Raw genomic sequence first — 20,073 nt, forward strand, 5'->3', positions numbered from 1 at the left:
AGCCAGCAGTAGGTATTACATTAACTACTCCAGGCAAAGTGATTTGTTGTTGCATGATTTCCACGAAATACTCTGAAATACTGCCTATTGGGTAAAGCTGGCGTTAGACACTGCGGGCCTGGGACGACGTCCTGCTCCCATGGGAGTCACTGGGAGTTTTGCAGCCAACATCAGTGGAGCCAGGTGTTCACCCCCAGGCGCTGCTCCAGTGCTGACATTGACTTGCTGTGTTAAAAGTTGTAAGACATGTAAATAATAGGACGACTGATTCTTTCCAGCATTTTTATGGCATTTGGAATAGCTAAAGAAAAGAATCTTGGAAAGTTCATTTCATGTGTAAAAAAAAGAGCAGAAGAGACAGGTGCAGTGAAGGGAACACACATTGCATGTGTGCACACAGGTGCAATAGAGTTGGCTCTATTGCCAACTGTTGCTAGTAAACTGTTGCTAGTTTACATTTGTTAAAGTTTTGGTTTGGGTACTGGTGTTTTATAATATCATTCTCTATTTATCTCCAAGAAGACCCAGAACTGGTATTTCAAACCTGAAACTAAGACGTAGCAGCAGATGTGACTGAACAGTACCGATTGATGACTTGCCCTGAAGAGATTTTCTGTTGGTCGTAGTAACAATGACAAGAAGTGGTGGGTCACTGACCTCCAAATGAGGTGGCCAAACAGCAGAATATGTAAACACTGCAGATAAAAGGAAGGAAGCTGGGATCATTTAGTCTAGATTGGAGTCTGCTAGCTCTACTCATACTAAGTGTTAGCCCAGCTGATCTCAGTGGAAATAGTCCTGAAGTATTTTGCCTGCATGTGTTAATTCTGCAGCTATGATTCCATTTTATTGGAAAGGGAAAGAAATTGTCCAAAGACTCTTCCATACAAGAAGGAGCACAGCCCTTTTCCCTGAAGATTGTGCTGGTATAACCACATGAAAAACCCATGCCAGCCCTGTCCGACACATGTGAAGTCTCTACTGGATTTTTCTCCTTGGCATTGTACGTTAGGGCATGCTCAGCCCTGCTCCTTGCCCTGAGTTCCTTAGAGCTAGCCCAGGTAACTCAGTGCTCTGCCGATCTGAAGGGCAGCTGTTAGGTTACAAGCAAACAAAATGTGAGTGGAGCAGGTACACGTAATATCAGTATAGGATTAAGGATTTGTTGTCTCTGTAAATTCAGACTATTTTATAGTAGCCCATGTGAAAGTATCCCACAATGAGGGAATTTTGAACACCTCAGGCAAAAAAAAAGTGACTTGCTGGAGAAATGCAGTGTTTTGAAGTGCATTATCTTTGTAAGAATCAAGCTATAAATAGTTGCTGGCACTTACTATTGCAGAAGTTTTGGTATTCAATCTGTCAGAGAAAAATCTGACAGCTCTGTCATTCCACTGAGCTCCACAGGAGGTGTTGTAAGAGGCTGTCAGCCAGCCAGAAGCTGGCAGATGCAGAGGCCCTATTGTGTTTCAGCAAACAAGGTTTGTTAGACATAAAGGGTAAATGCATGTGTAAAAAAAAATCCACAACTTTGTATATCTGAAGAAGACTGAGGATATTTGCATCCTAGGTATAAGATCACCCTGAACTGCTCTAAGCCAACACGGCCAAATGAAAACAAAACCAAAAATAGGAACAAAAAATAGTTCAGCTTCACCTTCCTTATTTATTTCTCCTCAACACTTTTGCTTGTGGCGGCACAAACAGCAACGCAATCAACCAGCTCAGGAAAGTGATTTGGATTAAATCCAGTTTTTATTTTCCTGCTGGAATTGTTTGAATCCAGATCTGTTGCCAGCCTCGGTCCAACAGCATCCTTAAAAGGAATGGATGGTGCTGGGGTGGGAGGGATCAGGAGCAATTCATTTGGTGGCAAAGTTGGCTGAAACCATGTGTGCTGGTAATATGGCATCCATTGCATTGTCTGTGCAATAAAGATAAGATTCTGTATTATTTCAGCTATGCAACAACACAAATACAGTGAAATAATTCAGAGTAGAGCTCTAGCTGTTTTTATACAGCACAGCATCATTTTCTCTGATGAAATTCAGACTACTCTTAAACAAGACAAGGTACAGCTAAAGTAGAATAAAAACAGAAGTGACAGTGCTGTGTTAAAACAAACCCAATTATATACCACCAGTGCGTAGGAAATGGGAACCATGCAGAACAGGAACAGTGAAGAAGCTAACCAGAGTTTCACTGAAAACTCCTCTGAGATAAGTTACAACCAAAGAGGTGGACTCAGTTTTGCCAACTGAAGTTTTTGCCATTTCTTTCACCAAGCCAGAATTTCACCCAATCTCATGTATGTCTATGCATTGTGATGAACCAGCTTAGGAATACCAAGTTTACATCTAAGACAGCTGCTACCTCACATCACACAGAGTAACACTGTGCAGAGACCCTGCACTGTGAAATTAGGACAGTTGTAGCAGTGTCCTGCTCTAGCAGGGATAATTAGCCATTCTGAGAGCACCTAGCGTGGTAACGTAGCTCCCAGCTCTGGACCTAGCTCACTCATCTACACCCAGGGGCTCTCCGCACTGTGCAACATAGCATTTTGTATTTCCTGCTCTAAGTGCAGGTGCACAGATTGCCGGATGCACAGACTTACATCATCACAGTCGGAATGGGCTTGCAGTAGATGCTGTCAAAGCTGTTTACTTTTGAAGTCTTCAAATCTGTGCTATGGAATTGAGCTGAGGCAAATTATGGCCAGCAGAAGTTATTTACAGTGTATCTTGTTATGAATTAAATCAGGCTGATCCTGATTCATTTCCACCCTCAGCAGCCTCATGGAAGTAATATTGGATATTTTGGCAAAAATGGGTATTAAAACTTATTTGTGTATTATATAGTCTCTGCCATGCATCTCCTCCATTTGGGTAGTGAGTCCAGTTGGCTCTGTGGCCCATAATAGTCTAGGAAAAATTTTCTTGATGGCTTTAGACCTTTATTTTGGGTCTTTGTCTATACTCAGGTAGCTTTTGAATTCATTTCTGCCACAGTCCAGGTGTAGTGTGCTAGTAAGCAAACTATTCTGTACTTTATAGAACAACTTAATTGTATTGAGTGATGAAATTATAAACCTAGAAGTAAAAAGAGACTGGGCCTACGTTTTCTAAAATGGATGACTGTGCCACTTCAGCAAAGAAATAAAGGGGGGGGGGGGGGATGACACCACAACGTTTTCCTAAATATTTGTCATTTTTGTATCAAATAGTTGTAAGAATAAGCAAAACCTGGAGTTGCAGGAAGTATTCTGAAACTCGGAGACATCAAGATGTTTTTTTCCTAAACTTTGTCACTTCTAACACATAACTTTTCTGAAGTTAACTGCACTGTCCTACATCCAAAGTGAGATAAACAGTACCTGGTAAACAAACAGGTGATGATAAAGAACAGAACAAAGAGTCTAGTAGTCTTCTTCATAAATTGCAATAAAAGCTGATGTGTTTTCTTGTTGTTTATTGTCTTCAGTATTTGAACAAGATAAATGGTGTCTGCAGTTCTCATATAACCTATTTGAATTAGCGCAGCAGAAACAAGTAATAACTCATAAAGCAAAAACACGCTAAGGCAATCTGTGGGCATGGGAGAAAGAGGAATTCCATTCAGGCCTCCTTTAATTGCTCCTGCTAGCTCCTGTGTTATAAAATATTCCTTTAGATATTTAAGCTGTAAATTATGTGAGTTAAGTACAGTAAATGATTGACACGTTGGAATGTTCTTGTAACTTATCCTGGTAATTATTACTTACCAAGCTGAGTCTTCAATGCCAAGTGAACAGCCATGAATCAGCTTTGAAAGTAAATGGATAATTCCATCCAGGGAGCATTGTGAATTTGATATACAAGAAAAACAGAGCACAGGAATCTTTGTACCTAAAATAAAATGTCAGGTACTTGTCAGATTAATTCAGCACTGTGTGTGTTTGATCTGATCTTTGATCTTTACTTTCTTTTTGACCCTAATTGTTTGCTCTGCCCTGCTCCCTCTGCTGGAGTCTTGGATAAACTGAATGGCAAAATTGTTTCCTGAAAAGATTAATCATGCACGTACTGTTTGCTTTACAAATGTTCTGCAGTCTAGATCTAAGCAAGCCTTTGATGGCTGTTTATATGACAGAATTGCCTACCATGTTCAGGAATAATGTGTGCTGTTTAAAATGGCTGTGATAAAGAGCTGCTTCCATAATAAACCAGATTTTGTTCTCCAAGACATTCGAGCGACCCAGTGACAGATATGAGGAAGTTCAAATTTTGACCATAGCATTTTGCTAGATCGTGTTGAATCCAGCAGCGTGGTTTGCCTGGATCCACTATTGAGTGCTCACCCAACGGGTTCCATGTCAATAGGCAACAGCAGAGAAGTGTGGATGAAGACCTCCTGACCTGGCTGGATCACTACAGTTCAAGGCACCAGATCCTTCCAGTAGATAGCTATTTACAATTGCAAATCTTATATCTTCTGTAAGCAAAATGCACTGCTGGAAGTTGCACCACTGGTGTGTGGAAGGAAGGGAAGTGCACGGGGGGCAATAGGGCTACTAGCCCCAAACTAGCATAAAGCTCTTGGAGGGGGGCTGACACACATACTTGCGCTACAGGGTCTGTTCTTATGTGACCACACAACCTCATTTGCTTTTTCCAGGGTGTGTTTTAATACAAAAGTGTTGGGTCTATGGAAAGAGCAAACTTCAAAGTGAAGTCACAAAATTTTTTTGTAAAAACTGAGTGACAAGCAACCTTGTTTTAGCTTTGCATCATCTCCGTATTAATGTATAGAATGAGATCAGTTGCTGATAAGTTGCAATTATGAGTCATACTTCATGGGATAATGACATCTTAAATATTTAACTTTAGCATGGGTCATAATTAATGTGCATACAAAATATGCACATTATTGTCATTTGTTGTCGACTACGAATACACTGATGGGGTGGTTGCCTGCTACATGGGATGTCTGTTACAGCTCTCCCTCTTTACTGCTTCTTCTTTTATACCTACCACTTATTTTTTTCCGGAAAATTTTTCCAAACAAAAAGATTTACTGCTTGAAATGTGAATCACTTAGTGCAAATTCATATCTTAATCATAGTTTTACCATGGAGTCCTTCAAAGAACCACAGGTGGAGCTTGCAGCTAGCTGTGAGAAGACGTGCTGCAAGTTAATCGTCAGGAAGTGCTTCCAATGCTTATTGCTCTGTCCTGTGCTTCTCTGCATGGCTGATATTAAACATGGAAGCACATGTCTACCAATTTGCATATCGATTTTGAAAAATGATATAATCTAGGACTCTTGGAATGAAAATATGCTCCTAGTTGGGTGTAGCAATTTTGTGAGGCTGTTGACAGCTTACGCACCACCATTGGGAACACAGCAGCGTGAATGCTGCGGGGCAGACAGTGGGATCTGAAAGTGGGATCTGATTTGAAAGGGACAAACCATCATCAGAGTTCTTCTATGGTGTATATATAACCTGCTAATGGACTGTGAGCACGTCACTTCACCATTAGGTGTCTTAGTTTCCTTTCTGTGAGACGATGATAGTTACTCTTCTATATATTTATGGAGACCCTTGAATGAAGACGTGCTATAGGAATTTATTTGTAAGAAATAGAAACGACTACTACAGCGTTGGCAAATACATGTAGATTTATCTCCTTTAAGTCACTGCAGCAGATGAAGTTATTTTTAATATCCATAGTGAAGCAATTGCGGTAGTAGATGGCGGGAGCTTAATAGCTAGCACATTCCTCCATGAACCAGGGGAGCTAGTAAAGTGTCCTGCCAACAGTGAGAGTGAGAGTGCTATGTTAGAAAAATAGCAAGGGAACAGCAGTAGCAATTCTCACCCCTTTTCATTATATTGTATTACTACATGTAAGATAATGTCCAGTTTTGCTGTAAATAGATTAAGGAAATGGCCTTAGTGTAGGAGCTGTTCCCAGCTTGTAGGAACGTAGTGCATTCAGTCTGTTGCCAGTGTTTTAATGTTAGTGCTTTATCTTTCAAAGGCTGCCTTAAAAATAATTCTTAATACATCTTGTTGGGACAAGGCAGGCCTAGAAAAAGCATAACTAACGATTCTAGTAGTGAGGCACGATCATTTTCTAAAAGTTAGGTTCCAACTGTTAATTAATACTGGATTATTGTATTAGCCCTGTGATGGTAGAAAAGTTTGTAATATTTAGTATAATAGAAGTATAACCTAGTAATAGATGAACTGTAGGAGCCTTGTATATGTGCCAAGACAGATTTTGTTCTCCTTTAAAGGACATAAGAACAACGTGGAAAACAGATTCCAAGATGAATAGTCACTGAAACATCTTTTGTAATAACAGCTAATAACAGGTTAGTAACTTGGCCTCCAGACTCGTCCATTATATGTTAAGAACTAGTTCACTTAACTTATTTTACTGGCTTTCGGGAACTTATGGTGAACTACTTACCTTTAAGATGGTAACTGGATATTGTTTTCAGTGTGTATGTGCACAGATAACAAAAGTGGAAGTGGGAGAGGAAGACCTGTTGTATTTACCTTTCTAGACTGTTTTGCAAATGCTCGGAATTTTTCTGTATAGTCACCATGAAAAAAGAAAAAGAATAGATGTATGTTGCAGTTTGCAATATTCTCCTTCCTTCAGAAGATAATCTGCCATAGTACTTCACGATTTCATCACAGGTAGGATTCCTTTCTCAAGTCACAGCCTGGTGATTGATTGGCACAGAGTATAATTAAGATACCATTATAGCAAGCCATGTTGCCAATGCAGTCATTGAAGCAGATCTTTTTTATCTTCTGACAAGATAAAAGTATCATTTGCTTGTATGTTGATTTTATGGTCAGCAGTTGGAAACAGGCTGCAGGAATGCTGCTTGGAGAAGAGATGGTGTGTTCATTTGACTATTCAAAATAGCCTATCAGCTTTCCAGCACAGTTCTTCAGCTTGTGGGGAGGTTGATTTTTATACGTGATGATCTGATGTTATTGCTATTTACAATAGGGGCATTTTAAGACCCAGCATGTACTCTTAATGATGCAGGTCTTACTGACATCAGTGGGATTTATGGGTGTTTTAGCGGTGGAATATAGAAAAAGTTGTGTTACATCCTTATTAAAGATTTTTCAGTATTATAATAATTGTAAGTTTTTCATCACTGTAGCCTGTAAGACTCTACTGAGTTGGACAAGAAACAATTGCAGTTTCAGCGGTTTTGATTTTGCTGAGTACACACGCACACGCACAAAAGGAAAACTGGAGAATGGATCTGATATAAAAACCAAGTAGTTCTTCTGGGGATAGTTGAAGACCTTGATTTTAACAATTTTTCAACATTACACTACAAATCCTGATGTGCAAGCCACCTTTCATCCCCTTCTCTTTTTTAGTGCAAGCAAATGACAGATTTTGACAGGCTAGTACTGAAAAGAGAAATCAGAAGACCTGTTTGATGCACTTTTTGGAAATACAGCATTGCAGGTGCAGGACATAAGACGGATCAATCACAGTTGTTACAGTTTTTCATAGTAATAATATATAAGCCTACAATTTACCAGCTTGCTCTTTCTGGCTGTTAGCTGTGCTTGATCTAGCTAATGGACATAAATCTCATCCTAGCTATGTCTTCTTGGCAATAGGGTAAAAAGGCTGGCAAGTTTTGCTAAGAGTCTCCTTCATTTGTCTCTGGAGAACTATGAAGAATTTCTGCTCAGCAGCCCAAACTTTGCAGCATTGCTCACATGAGATTCAGTGGCTGACTGCATTGCATCAACTCTTTTTGTTTGTCTTGCTTCTCTGTACATCACTCCAAAAGTAGCTCTGGGTCATGAGACTTCTCTCCTAAGTCCCTCAGTTCCTTCAGTGAACAAAAATTGGATGAAATGCATCCATGGTGATTCTGACCCAGAATAGTATTCTGAACCTAAGAACGATAAGTGCAGACGAACTGCTTTGCAAGATATGTAAGGTTTTTAGAAGAAAGAGTTATCTAATCAGCCAGTTGGTACAGCTGGGAAAAGGAAAGATTTTTGATTTTTGTGTCTGAAAGTTTCTCGTTTTTTCCAGATGTATCTGTTAGCCTAATCAAAAGATATTACTTCTCCCTACAGCAGTCTTCCTTAGATTCTTAAATCACAACAACACATTGCCAACATAGACTGCAGTAGTCAGTATATTAGTTACCAGTGTGTTAAAAACTAGTTTGGAAAGATGTTACTGAACAAATCTGGAAGTAATTTCTGTTTATGAGAAAGTTGTTAAAAATAAAAACAATATGTATAGGTAACATACAGATGTCTTGTTCCACAAGAATACCATTGTATTTTATGTTTCAAGAAAAGAATAATTTGGGAAAAAGGAAAAAAAAAAAAAAAAAAAAAAAAAAAAAGGAACCTATTTAGCAAAGCGGGATTATTTAACTAACGGGTTTTAAAAGAGCTAGCAACTACTGCAGTGTAGACTGGGAACAAGAAAAGGTTGTCTTCTGTCATATGATGAAGAACACATACTTCATCATATAAGTGGAATCTGAAAAGGAGACTAGGACACTGGAATTCACTGCTGGTAAATCCACCTCCACATCAAAAGACGTATTTAAGAAAAACATTTATTGTTGATTTTCTCATTGTGCATCAAAGCATGTAATCAAAGTGGCCTTCTCTTCTTCTGATCATCTTAAGATAATAGAGGGAGCGTGGTCTATAGATCGCTTATGACGGGTATCATCGGATATGGGTCAGGAGCTGGGAGACTTGGATATCAGAAAAGTCCTGTCTACTACTAGTGGGAATTAATATACTATAAAAACAGGCTTCAGTTATTCCTGGTCAGACAGAGCACTGATTAATGCTGTTTTTACAGAGTGCTCTAAATACATGTCTATTTGAAGAAGTATCACTCCCACTTTCAAACAACTCTGGCTTTTTAAGCTTAAAATGTGATTTAATGTGTTTGCAAAAACCCATTAAGATATATGTTGAAAATTTCACAATCAAAACAATGTTAAAATATCATTTTTATCTTCATATTCAGTAGTATATGATTCACTACCTGGGTGAGTTTTTATCTTGCCAAGTAAATCCATGTATTTGTTCCTTTGCCAGAATAAATCCTTTGAGCCTTTATCAAAGTGAAAGGGTAATAACCTGCTAAGCTGTATGAAAGAATTAGGTGATAAAGTATTACAGTAAAGAATGAATTTAATAAGTTCACAGTTCTGAAATTATACCTTGATTCTGAAGTGGATGCAGAGACCTTACCCAATAGTGATTTGATAATTGTCGTGAAGTATTAACACATTTCTTTTATTTCAAAATCTCTACGTGAAGTATGTTTTTAAATTGCACATTTTAAAATCCAGCAAAAGATCAAACATCAAAATTAACAATGCTGACTAAAAACATTTATTCTGTAATGTGAAACAGACTGTGAGTAATAAGAACTGGATGGAATAGGAATAGGACCCCTACCCACCAAAGTATAGATAACTTCTTTACCTTGTGAGCTCTCAACAGCTGGAAAAAATAAAGTTATCCAGCTACTACCCGAAGTCGCTAGAATCTATACATGCTGCTACAAATACATATATTTGAGTAGATTGTTTTAAATGATCACATAACATTTGCATAAAATATGAAGTTCTCTAATATTTTTAACAGCGTCTACAATAATTTTGACATAGTTATGTAAGTCGTATCTTCCAGGTAGAATTTTGTTATGCAGCCTGTTTACAGTTTTTATTCTTAATGCAAGTCAATTGTAATGATAGTATGGGGCTTGGAGAAGACAATGGAAAACAATGAAGAAACACCTTAGGAATAAAAAGGTATTATATGAAATTTAGTCTAAGATGTAGCCTGAATGAGCTCTGACAGAGCTGCTATGGCTGGTTGTTTCCTGTGCCAGGAACTACCGTGGAACCCCACCAGGAAGTGTGCTACAGAGCAGGATCACATTACACCCTTGTTTTATGGTTCATTTCACTTATTTAATGCAATTTGAGAACCTGCAAAAAAAAAGAGCACTCTAGAAAGGGGATGTTTATTATTTGAAAATACGTCCTTTCTTTGGCTCAAGTGAGTTGGGTTTTGGGGACATCTAAGGTACCTAATGTAACACAAGAAAAACCAACAGAACCAGTAGGTTGTGCAGCAAAAGCACATTTTTTTCCATATTCATTAAATGTAAAGAATTGTGCAGGTAGTTTGTATCTGTGCACTTTTGCTTGTCTACTTTAGTATACCAACAGTGTGCTACAATGCAATAACAACGAAAACCATAGTAGTTTTCCTTTACTGCTCCAAATAAATTTTAGTACAGTACAGCAGTTTATTAAAATTATGTAGGCTAACAGGGCTGTTTAGTATTCCAGCTTGATTTATAGAGCATGATAAAACATTCCAAAGTCTTTGGAAACAAGAAACATGCTATAGCCTGTGTTGGTTTGACAAAGCTATTTTCATAGGAAAGTAGAATGTTTAAAGTGCTAACTAGATAATGATTCATCAATCCTGGCAGAGGAACTAATTTTTGTTAACGTAGTACTTAAAAATGTGTGGAATGAACAGCTGGATACCACAGTTGTGGCATGCCATACTAAGTCTCTGTCTGTTTTCCCCTACAGTGATCTCAGTATGAACAACATTACTAAGCTGCCCTCAAACCCCGTGCACAATCTCCGCTTCCTGGAAGAGCTGTAAGTATCATTGTATCCTTGATGGGCATAGTCAGCACTAGACACATTCCTGTGTTTGTCTCTCATACTTACTGTGGGAACCAGATAAAACGGCGCAGGAAAGCTGTCAGCCTGACACTTTTGGCACATGCGGAAACACTTAGTTGAAAAAAACGATTGCTTGTGATTCTGGAAATGAACTTATAAAAGAGTTACCAAGAGGCTACAACTTCTCTAGGCAGGACAGAGCCAAACAAATTAAAATTTTTAAAAAAAGGACTGCTTAAAAGAACTGGATTGCTTTTTGGAAATAGCTAAGCAGCAGGATATTAAAAGTTTGAATACTGGCTCATGTTTATTAAAATCGCAAGTAAAGCAATAATCAAAACCAAAACCTGCTGCCTCATTCTGCCTGTGTCAAGGACAATTGAGTCCACATTTCGTAGTATCAATGCTTCTTGTCCTAATTACTTTTAATTACAGTTTCCTTACTCTTAAATTTAGCATCCCTGAAGGCTGACTGTAAAACGCAGAATCCTTCAAAAAGCTTAGTTACGCTATCTACTACATTCACCGAGGGGAAAAACTGTGCTGCAAAGACTAGCTGATCAAGCACAACATCAAAAGAGGAATGCTGTTTTGAAGTGATGGTGACTAACCAAAAGTGAAAAGTATTGTGCTTTCATGAGACCTGGATTTAGCAGTGACCCTAGTTACAATGACCCAAGCTTAAAAGAAAATTTAGGTTCCTGAGGAGTGGTTGAGACTCTAAATGATGCACCACAGCTCTTGTGGGAAAAAAAAACTAGCACCTGCATTTGCATGAGTACCTCTAAAAGTTGATTAAAGGAACTGTGTAAGCATCTAGCCTATTATGAAACATGCTTTATAAGCTTTTAAAAGTGAAAGCCTTCTTTTCTCTAGCAAGTTTAGCTGCTAGCACACCATAAACTCCACATAAGATATGCAAAGTCATGATTCTGCCATTCTTGCAAAGAGTCTGTTCTAAGTTATGGAATGTGCATGGTCCTCTGCAATTTAAATGTCCTTTAGGTGGCTATTGCACTGATGACTTTTGGTGTCCTTGCTAACAGTCATTTGAATTTTTCTACCTGGTCTCTCCAGCTGGCATATATGAGGAAAAAGAAAGAAATTAAAACCATTTTGGTGATACTGAGATTGAACAACACCTTATTTGCAAGCAGGTTTTTCTTTTCTGTTTTCTTTTCTTTTTTTCACCTTTTATATTCTTGACTGTCTTATATCTATGAATGGCAGCATTCACATTTACAAAGCATTATTTCTTTTAATTCTGTCTTGTCCTTTGCGTATTTCCTGATGATGATCCAAATAGCAAGACTTACATCACTGTTTGAGAGACTGTTCAGCAGTCTATGTCATGTTTCTGGTCAATAACTCTAAAACTCTACTGGGTCTACATTTTCCACCTTAAACATTAAACCACTATCCCTCTCTTCCAAATTCTGTACTTTCATTTTTTCACCACTGATAGTACAAGGAAAATATTTCATTGCTGTGTTTTGCCATAGATGCCCACTGTCAGCTCCTCCATTTGTTTCACACGAGTTAATCATTCTGATGCTTTTTTGTGACAGCCTTCCTGTTCTTATTCACTTTCCAAATAACCATAGAAAGGTGAAGCCTTTGAAGATGTGAGGTAACTGATTACCGGTTCTTAAGGCAAATTCAAACCCAATGTGCTGAGAGCGTCTGTGGTGTTCAGAGCCACATAATACAATTCAGTCTAGTATTACTCAGAAAAAAAGTATAGACAATAGAAAGGGAATTGGATATTCCGTTTTGAAGTAGGGAGTAACAACCGCTGTAGTTCCCATGCTCCTTTCATACTCATTTTTGAGCAGTGACCATATGTATTAAAATTATTTTGCTCATCCAGGCATTACTACATGATTTTTATTCCCAGCTTACCTGGAATTTCTGTCTTGTTAATGTTACTCAGCTACATAAATGGGACAACTGTAAAACCTAACTTGGTCTGTAATACAGACATTGTAAAATAAGATTTTACAAGATCTTTAGACCAAAGTGATGTCTCCGTGAGGTTAAAATGCGTCTCAGAAATGGCCACCCACTCTTTGAAATACAAAAATAGCAGGAGCTTAAAAATGCATTTTCTAGGGCTTTTTAATGTTGAAAAATGTGTTAGTAATCCCTTTATTAGAAGCCTAGTTCAAAAATTTGATAAAGGCAAGCAACTGATCCACTGAGATTGAGCATAGATATTATGTCCTGGATCTGTGGTTTGGCAATACTTACAGGTCATTAACCAAAAAGAGCTGAGATTTTATTAAGAGAGTCAAAGTAATTTTTTTGACTCCAAAGCAGGGATGTATAAGCCAGGTCTGTTGAGCTAATTCTGACCGTCTAGGCTGACTCTGATCCACTCTTCCAGCCAAGGTTAGACACCTCTGCAAGCAGCATTCTTGCAGTTGTGATCATGCCTGGTATTTATTGATCATATACATATTGAAACTATGCTGTATTTTTGAGGTGCCTCTTCCTCCTAAAATCTTGGAAAACATCGTGTTACTTTGAAAACTGAACTGTTCTAGCCCCTAAAAAGTTTAGTTTTGAGCAAGATCTTCTGTTTATGAAAATGATGGACCTTTCAGGCCTTTCAGGACCATCATTTTTTCTTAAAATGCATATGATAGAACTCCCACCAAGAAAAAAAATATGCTTCAGCTTCTTGATTATCAGCAAGTTGCTTTGCATGGACTTGTACACCATTAAGTAAAATTCTTCATTATAAATTCAGAATAACAGCAGATATTTATCAGTATGACTGAGCCCACGACTCAATTCTGTGTGTTTTTCTGGATGTATGTCATTCTACATCGTGTTTAGTATGACTGTATTAATAGAGCAATAAGTTAGAGTATTGCATTAAAACAAAACAAAACAAAACAAAACAAAACAAAACTTTTTAGAAAGTGTAAAGAATTACCTAGGCTAGGGCTCTTAAGAGTTTAACAGACAACTCCCTCTGAATGTAGACATATCATTTTGGGATTACTAACACTTCAAAGCAGTGCCTGAAACTGTTTTATTTTATAAATTAATATCTCTGTGAAGAGTGAGGAAGAAAGCCAATAATCATTTAAAACTATTTGAAATAGACTTAACTACAAATATCTCCAACTAGAATTACCTTCACCTATAAGTATAAATACATGTATTCCTATATAATAATATAAATATATGTGCATACACACATATATACAAAGCTTTTATTTCAATTCTAAACACAGGAACACTCCATAGATGAGCCAAACTCCAAGTAATTTTTAGGTCATTGCTGTTTTTCAACAAATTAAATATTTTAACAAAGAAAGGAACAAAACCAGGATTGTTTTATTGCATTTATTTTACCTACAGAGTAAGACCATTTAACAAAATCAAGTGAGAAAGTCATCTTAAATTAATTGTAACCTACATATAGATACAGTAAAGCTTACCAAAACACATTATTTCTTTAAAAAAAAAAAAAAAAACTTGGAGAGAATTACATATATGTCCACAGTTTTTCACATTGCCCACAATATTATTACATCAGTTACTCAAGCAGAAGTGCCTTTAAAATGGATCTTATTAAAATACTGAAGTGCAGAATTATAGATACAATGCAAAACAGACATATTTTGATATTTTGCAACCCTCACCATCATTTCTGTGGAAATCCCTCCATGTTGTGGTCAAGCAGCCACTGTATATATGAAAATGATGTCCTAAATAACCAGGCATAGTTCATTAACATCTGTTTTTATTTATTGTTTTCCTTTTGCTTCTCTGTCTGTTTGCTCTCTCTTCCTACAAAAAGGTTTTCAAAACTGCTGGTGGGAATTAGGTGTTCTTTTCCCCACTGCCTTGGAGTGGTGGGATTGAGCTCTCTAGTCATTTGTGTCTTTGAAAACTGAGACCATTAGCTTCTGGGGTCGTATACCATATTTATTTTCATGCTGATACAGACTCATTATGGCTAGCACTGAAAAATCGTTCTGCTCTTCTTACTATTATGGAACTTGGTAGTAAATATAAGCGCTGCAGCCATAGTCCAAAACGTTTTGGAGAAAGTGGGGGAATGTTAATTTACTTGAACATACTTTGGACAAGATGCTTAAATAACAAAGTCTTTCCCAAAGAATAATCTGCTTAGACTTAGAAACCTCCAAGGCAAAAAAGTAAAAATACCTGCAATGGACATGCACATCAGAAGTAAAAATATGGTATCAGCTAGTGCCTTAAACTGTCCACACACATCCTTCCGATGTCACTTAAATATTAGTTTAATGGGTTTTGCACAGCAGGTTTTACGGGAGCTGTTCCTGGTGGAAATTGGCTTGTGCCATCTCCATCAGTGAATGTCTCCAGAACAGTCACTGCTAAAAGACTTACAATCCCTTAGGTAATTCAGGTGCTATGCGATAGCTGGCACATAAGTTGTGTATTTAATTTCTTCCCTTCGTACCCACATATCACATGTAGAGGTGATCTGTTCAGAACACGCCGCTGTGCTCAATACGCAGTGTTTATCGGTGAGCTGTATCTGTCACCAGCCAGGCAAGCAGCCAGGGGCACATCGTAAATTCCACTGCTGTAGGACAGACTTTGGTGATAACTCAGGACTGGGGCTCCACAGTTTTGCATTGAGACAGACAGGGAGGCACTGAAAGCCCTGACAGAGGGAAGTGCACCAGTCTTTTTGAAATTAACCATACACCAGTAAAAACTGGGAGAAGGTATTTATCCAATTAATCAATCGGAAGCAACTACAGTATTCTCCCCTGTTTTTTACGTACACATTTATTTTGATTTGCTTAAAAAGAGCAAAGCTGAGCAGGGAAGATTCCTGCTGCACAAGATGACAGCTTTGGGCATTTGCGTTCACCAAAAAGGGCCCCAATGGTTCTGGAGCTGCCACTGCCTCTGTCGCGGTCCCTTTGATGCCACCAAGCTGAGGAATAACAAAGAGCTTTGCTTTGTGGCTGTGTCCCCTCTCCAGACTGCCCTTTCTCTGTGTTATCCATAATGACAAGATGAGTAACAAAAAGAAGACAAACAATGCGGAAAATGCATTACTAAATGAGAGCAGCTTGCACTGCTTGTAGAACAGTGTGCTGACAAACAATTACTCTTGCAATGTTAACGCAAGTTGCAGGGAGCAGCCTTGACACCGCTGTGTATCTGGGGTGTAAAGGGGCAGAAGGGGTGAGGATGAGGAGAACAAGATAAAAGAGAAGTGAAAATAGTAGGATACACATGCAAGTAAGAGCAATGAATCCTCTATGTCGATATCCAAGAAGCCTTGTCAATAATGCTGCATTGCTCTTACTGAATGCACATTAAGTATATTTTCAGCTTGTAACTTTTAAGTTCTTTCTGGAACTTGTAATTTATTATCCAGCACTATTCATTAGGAACTAGTTGACACTATCAAATAAATACACAGGAAGAGCTTTTCGTGTTTCGCGATCAATACAGATAGTGAAATTATACTTAATTAACTTAAGTGAAACTATGCTTTATTAAATGTGCTATGTATCTGTAGATCCTCAGGCAGGATTTTAATTTAAGTCTTCCATGTTGTGCATGTACTGCAGTAGCAAATATGCAGAAATAATCTTTTGTCAGTGATTCAACCTGTTTGTAGGCTGCTTGATTTCAGAGCAGTGATTGGTGCTGATACCTATACTGTTCATTTTTTCACTTAGTATTACAGATACTGAGTTCAGTCAATATTACATCTGTATCTAATAAGTTCACAAGCACAGTTCTTATCTCTAAGTTGTTGGTAGGTTTTGTTTTGTTTTGTTTTGTTTTTAATTTCCAAACAGGGCTAGCAGTAATTTCTCCAGTAGTTTTTTGGTATTACTTAATTGCTTGAAAGACCCAAACTAGGAAATGTAATGTATCTGACCTACCATTTGTTGCTCCATCTTGTTGTAACACTTAAAGTATTATAACAAATTGAAGATTATTCTGGGACAAGTGATTTGGTGACAGCATTCTTCAAACGTGGTGGTAAAGTTCACTCTTTTATTGCTGGTATCTTTGGAATCCGCTCCTGGGAATTGACATGGGATTTCCTGGCTGATGTTGGAGTATCTCCTAACAACTCACCATGCCACAAGTCAGAGGGCAGGTACCCAGCCGCCTGTGTAGCAAAAGGCCACTCACTGTTAGAGCCCTGTGGAAGGGAGCTGGCTGCTGCTGCACTGAGAGCAAAGCGGTTTGTTCTCAGCACTGGCCTTGGACACCTTCATGAAAGGAGAGATCAGCTATCCTTAGCAGTTGCTGGAACACACTGTTGGATCATGCCAGGTGCAGAAAGAGGCTCTCCCTTTTATAAGTGGAGAAAAAAATAGTATGTTTTAGACCACATCCTTAACTGACAAAAATCTGAGATCTCTTTTATCAAAGCCAGTTCAAGATCAAATACACACTGATTTCATTCCAACTGCTTGAGGTCAGTTGGAGTTGTTCCAGTTTACACCCTCTGAGAATTTGGCACATGCATTTTAAAAGGCAATTAGGCCCTAAAGCAAGAGCAAACTGTGTTATATTTGAATTTCCTACTAAACTGTAAGTAGCAATAAGCATAATATACAGCACAATTATGACTTGCACACTCCCCTCCCCTTTTTTAAAGAAAGGAGAGTATCTTTATACATTTTTTCTTTGATCTCTCTGAGCATCAGATTTTTTAATATATCATTTGACCCACATTTCTTTTTATATTACTGTAATGATTACAGTTTTAATTAACATGACAGATTGAAATATAAAAAGATAATTAAAACATAGAGTAAAATTTAAATTCCTCATCTAACAAACTAATTCTTCAAAAACATTTTGGAAGATATACACTGATATCATACATTAATTAATTAATAACGCAGTAATTAATCACCCATCAATTCATACATTTCTATTGCCCAAGAATAATCATTAATAAATATAAAATTGAACTCTAATCTCAATTTTTTAGTTGACTTCTGGATATGTGTCCATATTATCGGAGCTATTTCAATGTGATAAGCAAGAACATTTAGCGTTATCTATTTAATGATGTGTATGTAAACTGACGAAAGTTATAATTGTAGAAATATATGTGATATATTCCATATATATTTTTATAGTTAAGCTATATGTATGTATAGTGTACGTATTGTGCACATGCAAGTCTTTGGTTAAGTTTGAAAGGAAAGAAAATCAAAGCAAAAGATTCAAGAGGAGTAATTCTTCCTTGAACAACAGCTATGTTTTTTATATATCCAAAATAAGTTTTTTAAGGAAATAAAAATTGAAATATGCATTTTCGTGTTATGCTTCCAGATTGTGTTTCCAGAAAGTGAAGCTTCCTTCACTGGAAATGTAGACTGTAGTTCTAATACTGGTATTAGTGCTACTGCGACTTGTAGGTGAATCACTGGCAGATACGATACTGAGGCATGATGCAGGAATGAGTCCTGTTTCTACTTATGTCAACACAAATTTTTTCACAGACATCAATGGGACTAAGATTTCAACACTTACCTTTATCGGTTACTCAGAACAATTATGGCAGTTGGAGAGGAGGGATCAGGTTTTAAAGAAATAAGTTTTGAATTACAAAAGGATTTCTTCTCTGTACCCAAGGTATAAAAGAGACAATTCACAATTTCATAAATGTTAGGGAAATTCTGTATGTGTGATATTAACATTTTAGCACCAAATTCAGCAGCATTAGTACCACAGAGCAGCAGAACTGACCCAGCTGTAGGAATTTTTCAGTCTCAGGTTTTCTATACTTCCAATTTCTATTCATAAGAACAAAGGCTTTTTTTCACCCATTTTTTTTTCTTCTCTAGGTTTGTCTCTATAATTCCTTTCAATTTTCTGTTAACTGTAGAATATAGTGTAGCAAATAAGGAATGGAATATGTTTTCAGAGTAAACAGGTAAATGTAAAACTGAGTTGTAGTATTATTGATGGTAACCTACCCATCTTTAAACTTACATTTACATATATGTATTTTTATATGACCAAATTCATAATGTCATTGTCTTAGTACATGCAGTCTTTGTTCTCATTCCTCAAATAAAATCAACGAAATAATGGTCAGAAGTAAAATGCAGAGTCAAAGTGAGATAAATGCCAGATAGAGGGGAATTATTTTTGTTGATATCCTTCAATATCTTGGCACAGTGAAAGATGATTATGAGTTGCACTCGTAGCTATATTATGTATAGAATATTGAAACACATATGAGCAAACAGCATGAAGAGTGATTAAATACAATGCAGCAGTAGTGATTAAGGGTCTTTAGTCTGTGATATGTAATCCAATCTTTATTAAAGGACATGCATTTGCACTAGTTTAGTAACACAATCTGGTATTGCTCCTGTAGATTACCAGCATAATAATGAGTCCAATATATTTATTTTAAGTTTGATTGTAATGGGGTCCTACTTAACTGTGTCTGTTCAGAAGGAGAATTAAAAGAGAATTCACTGGATTCTTATGTCTTAACAGTGCAACTTAACTCTTTCTGTAATGCTTATGCCTGCTGTATCTTGAGCCATATCAAGACACAGAGTAACATCTCTTCTCCTACATTTCTACACCTTGCAGGATTTGATCAGTCACTTGTTGAAGAAAATTCCTTTGTGCTAGTCTTGTTAGAACACAGCATGGGTGTTAATTAATATAAATGAATGCTGTTTCGAAAGGAGATGATTATCTTCCTTTCATATCTTTCCTATGATTTTGATACTACCAGATTTTGAAATACACTTTACAGATGTTTGTTCAGCATTTTTTGGACTAGATCTTAAAAAAAAAAGAAGAAAAGCAGCCACTATCCATATCCTACTGTCACTATTTGCTGCAGACAGTGAGGAGTAGCTAGGTTAGGTTTGCAACAGTTTCTAGTAGGTGGGGAAAAGGTGCTTTTTTGTTAAGTGACACAGTTCATTAGCTGTAGAGAGAAGACTTCTTAGTGTTTGAAGTTCACGTTACATCCCAGCAGGTAATGAGAAGAGGCTTGGCACCAGGCAGCACTTGTTTTGATGCAGAAAACATACACACACAAAGCAGTTTTGAGTTGGTGAAAAAAAATCTTGTACTTGAAATGGAAATACTTGACTGCATTCAGTCACAACTGTTTATTTGCTTCTTTCTGAGAAACAAAGCTGTTCTTTTCAGACGTGGGCACCAATAGATGGAAAACAAAAAGGTTCAGATCATTTTCAGAACTTTCTGTGGGTGCCTCATTAGTTGTGTTGTCTTTAGGAATGTTCTCCTGATGTGGGGACCACCATTTCTAAGAACTGTGGTACTGCAGGAGAAGTCAGAATACAAAGTAAA

At 37.4% G+C, this 20,073-nt stretch overlaps 1 protein-coding gene across 2 annotated transcripts in view; it reads left to right on the forward strand.

The window, feature by feature from the left end:
- LGR5 (leucine rich repeat containing G protein-coupled receptor 5) overlaps positions 1 to 20,073 on the forward strand; it is an 89,209-nt gene that overhangs the window by 25,864 nt on the left and 43,272 nt on the right. For both annotated transcript variants that reach the window (XM_032207333.1, XM_032207334.1), the window contains exon 2: positions 10,633 to 10,704. In XM_032207333.1, the coding sequence (XP_032063224.1) occupies positions 10,633 to 10,704 (72 nt within the window). The remainder of the gene's footprint in view (positions 1 to 10,632; positions 10,705 to 20,073) is intronic.

Source organism: Aythya fuligula, chromosome 1, assembly GCF_009819795.1.
Source record: "Aythya fuligula isolate bAytFul2 chromosome 1, bAytFul2.pri, whole genome shotgun sequence".
In the NCBI taxonomy this organism is placed as follows: Eukaryota; Metazoa; Chordata; class Aves; order Anseriformes; family Anatidae; genus Aythya; species Aythya fuligula.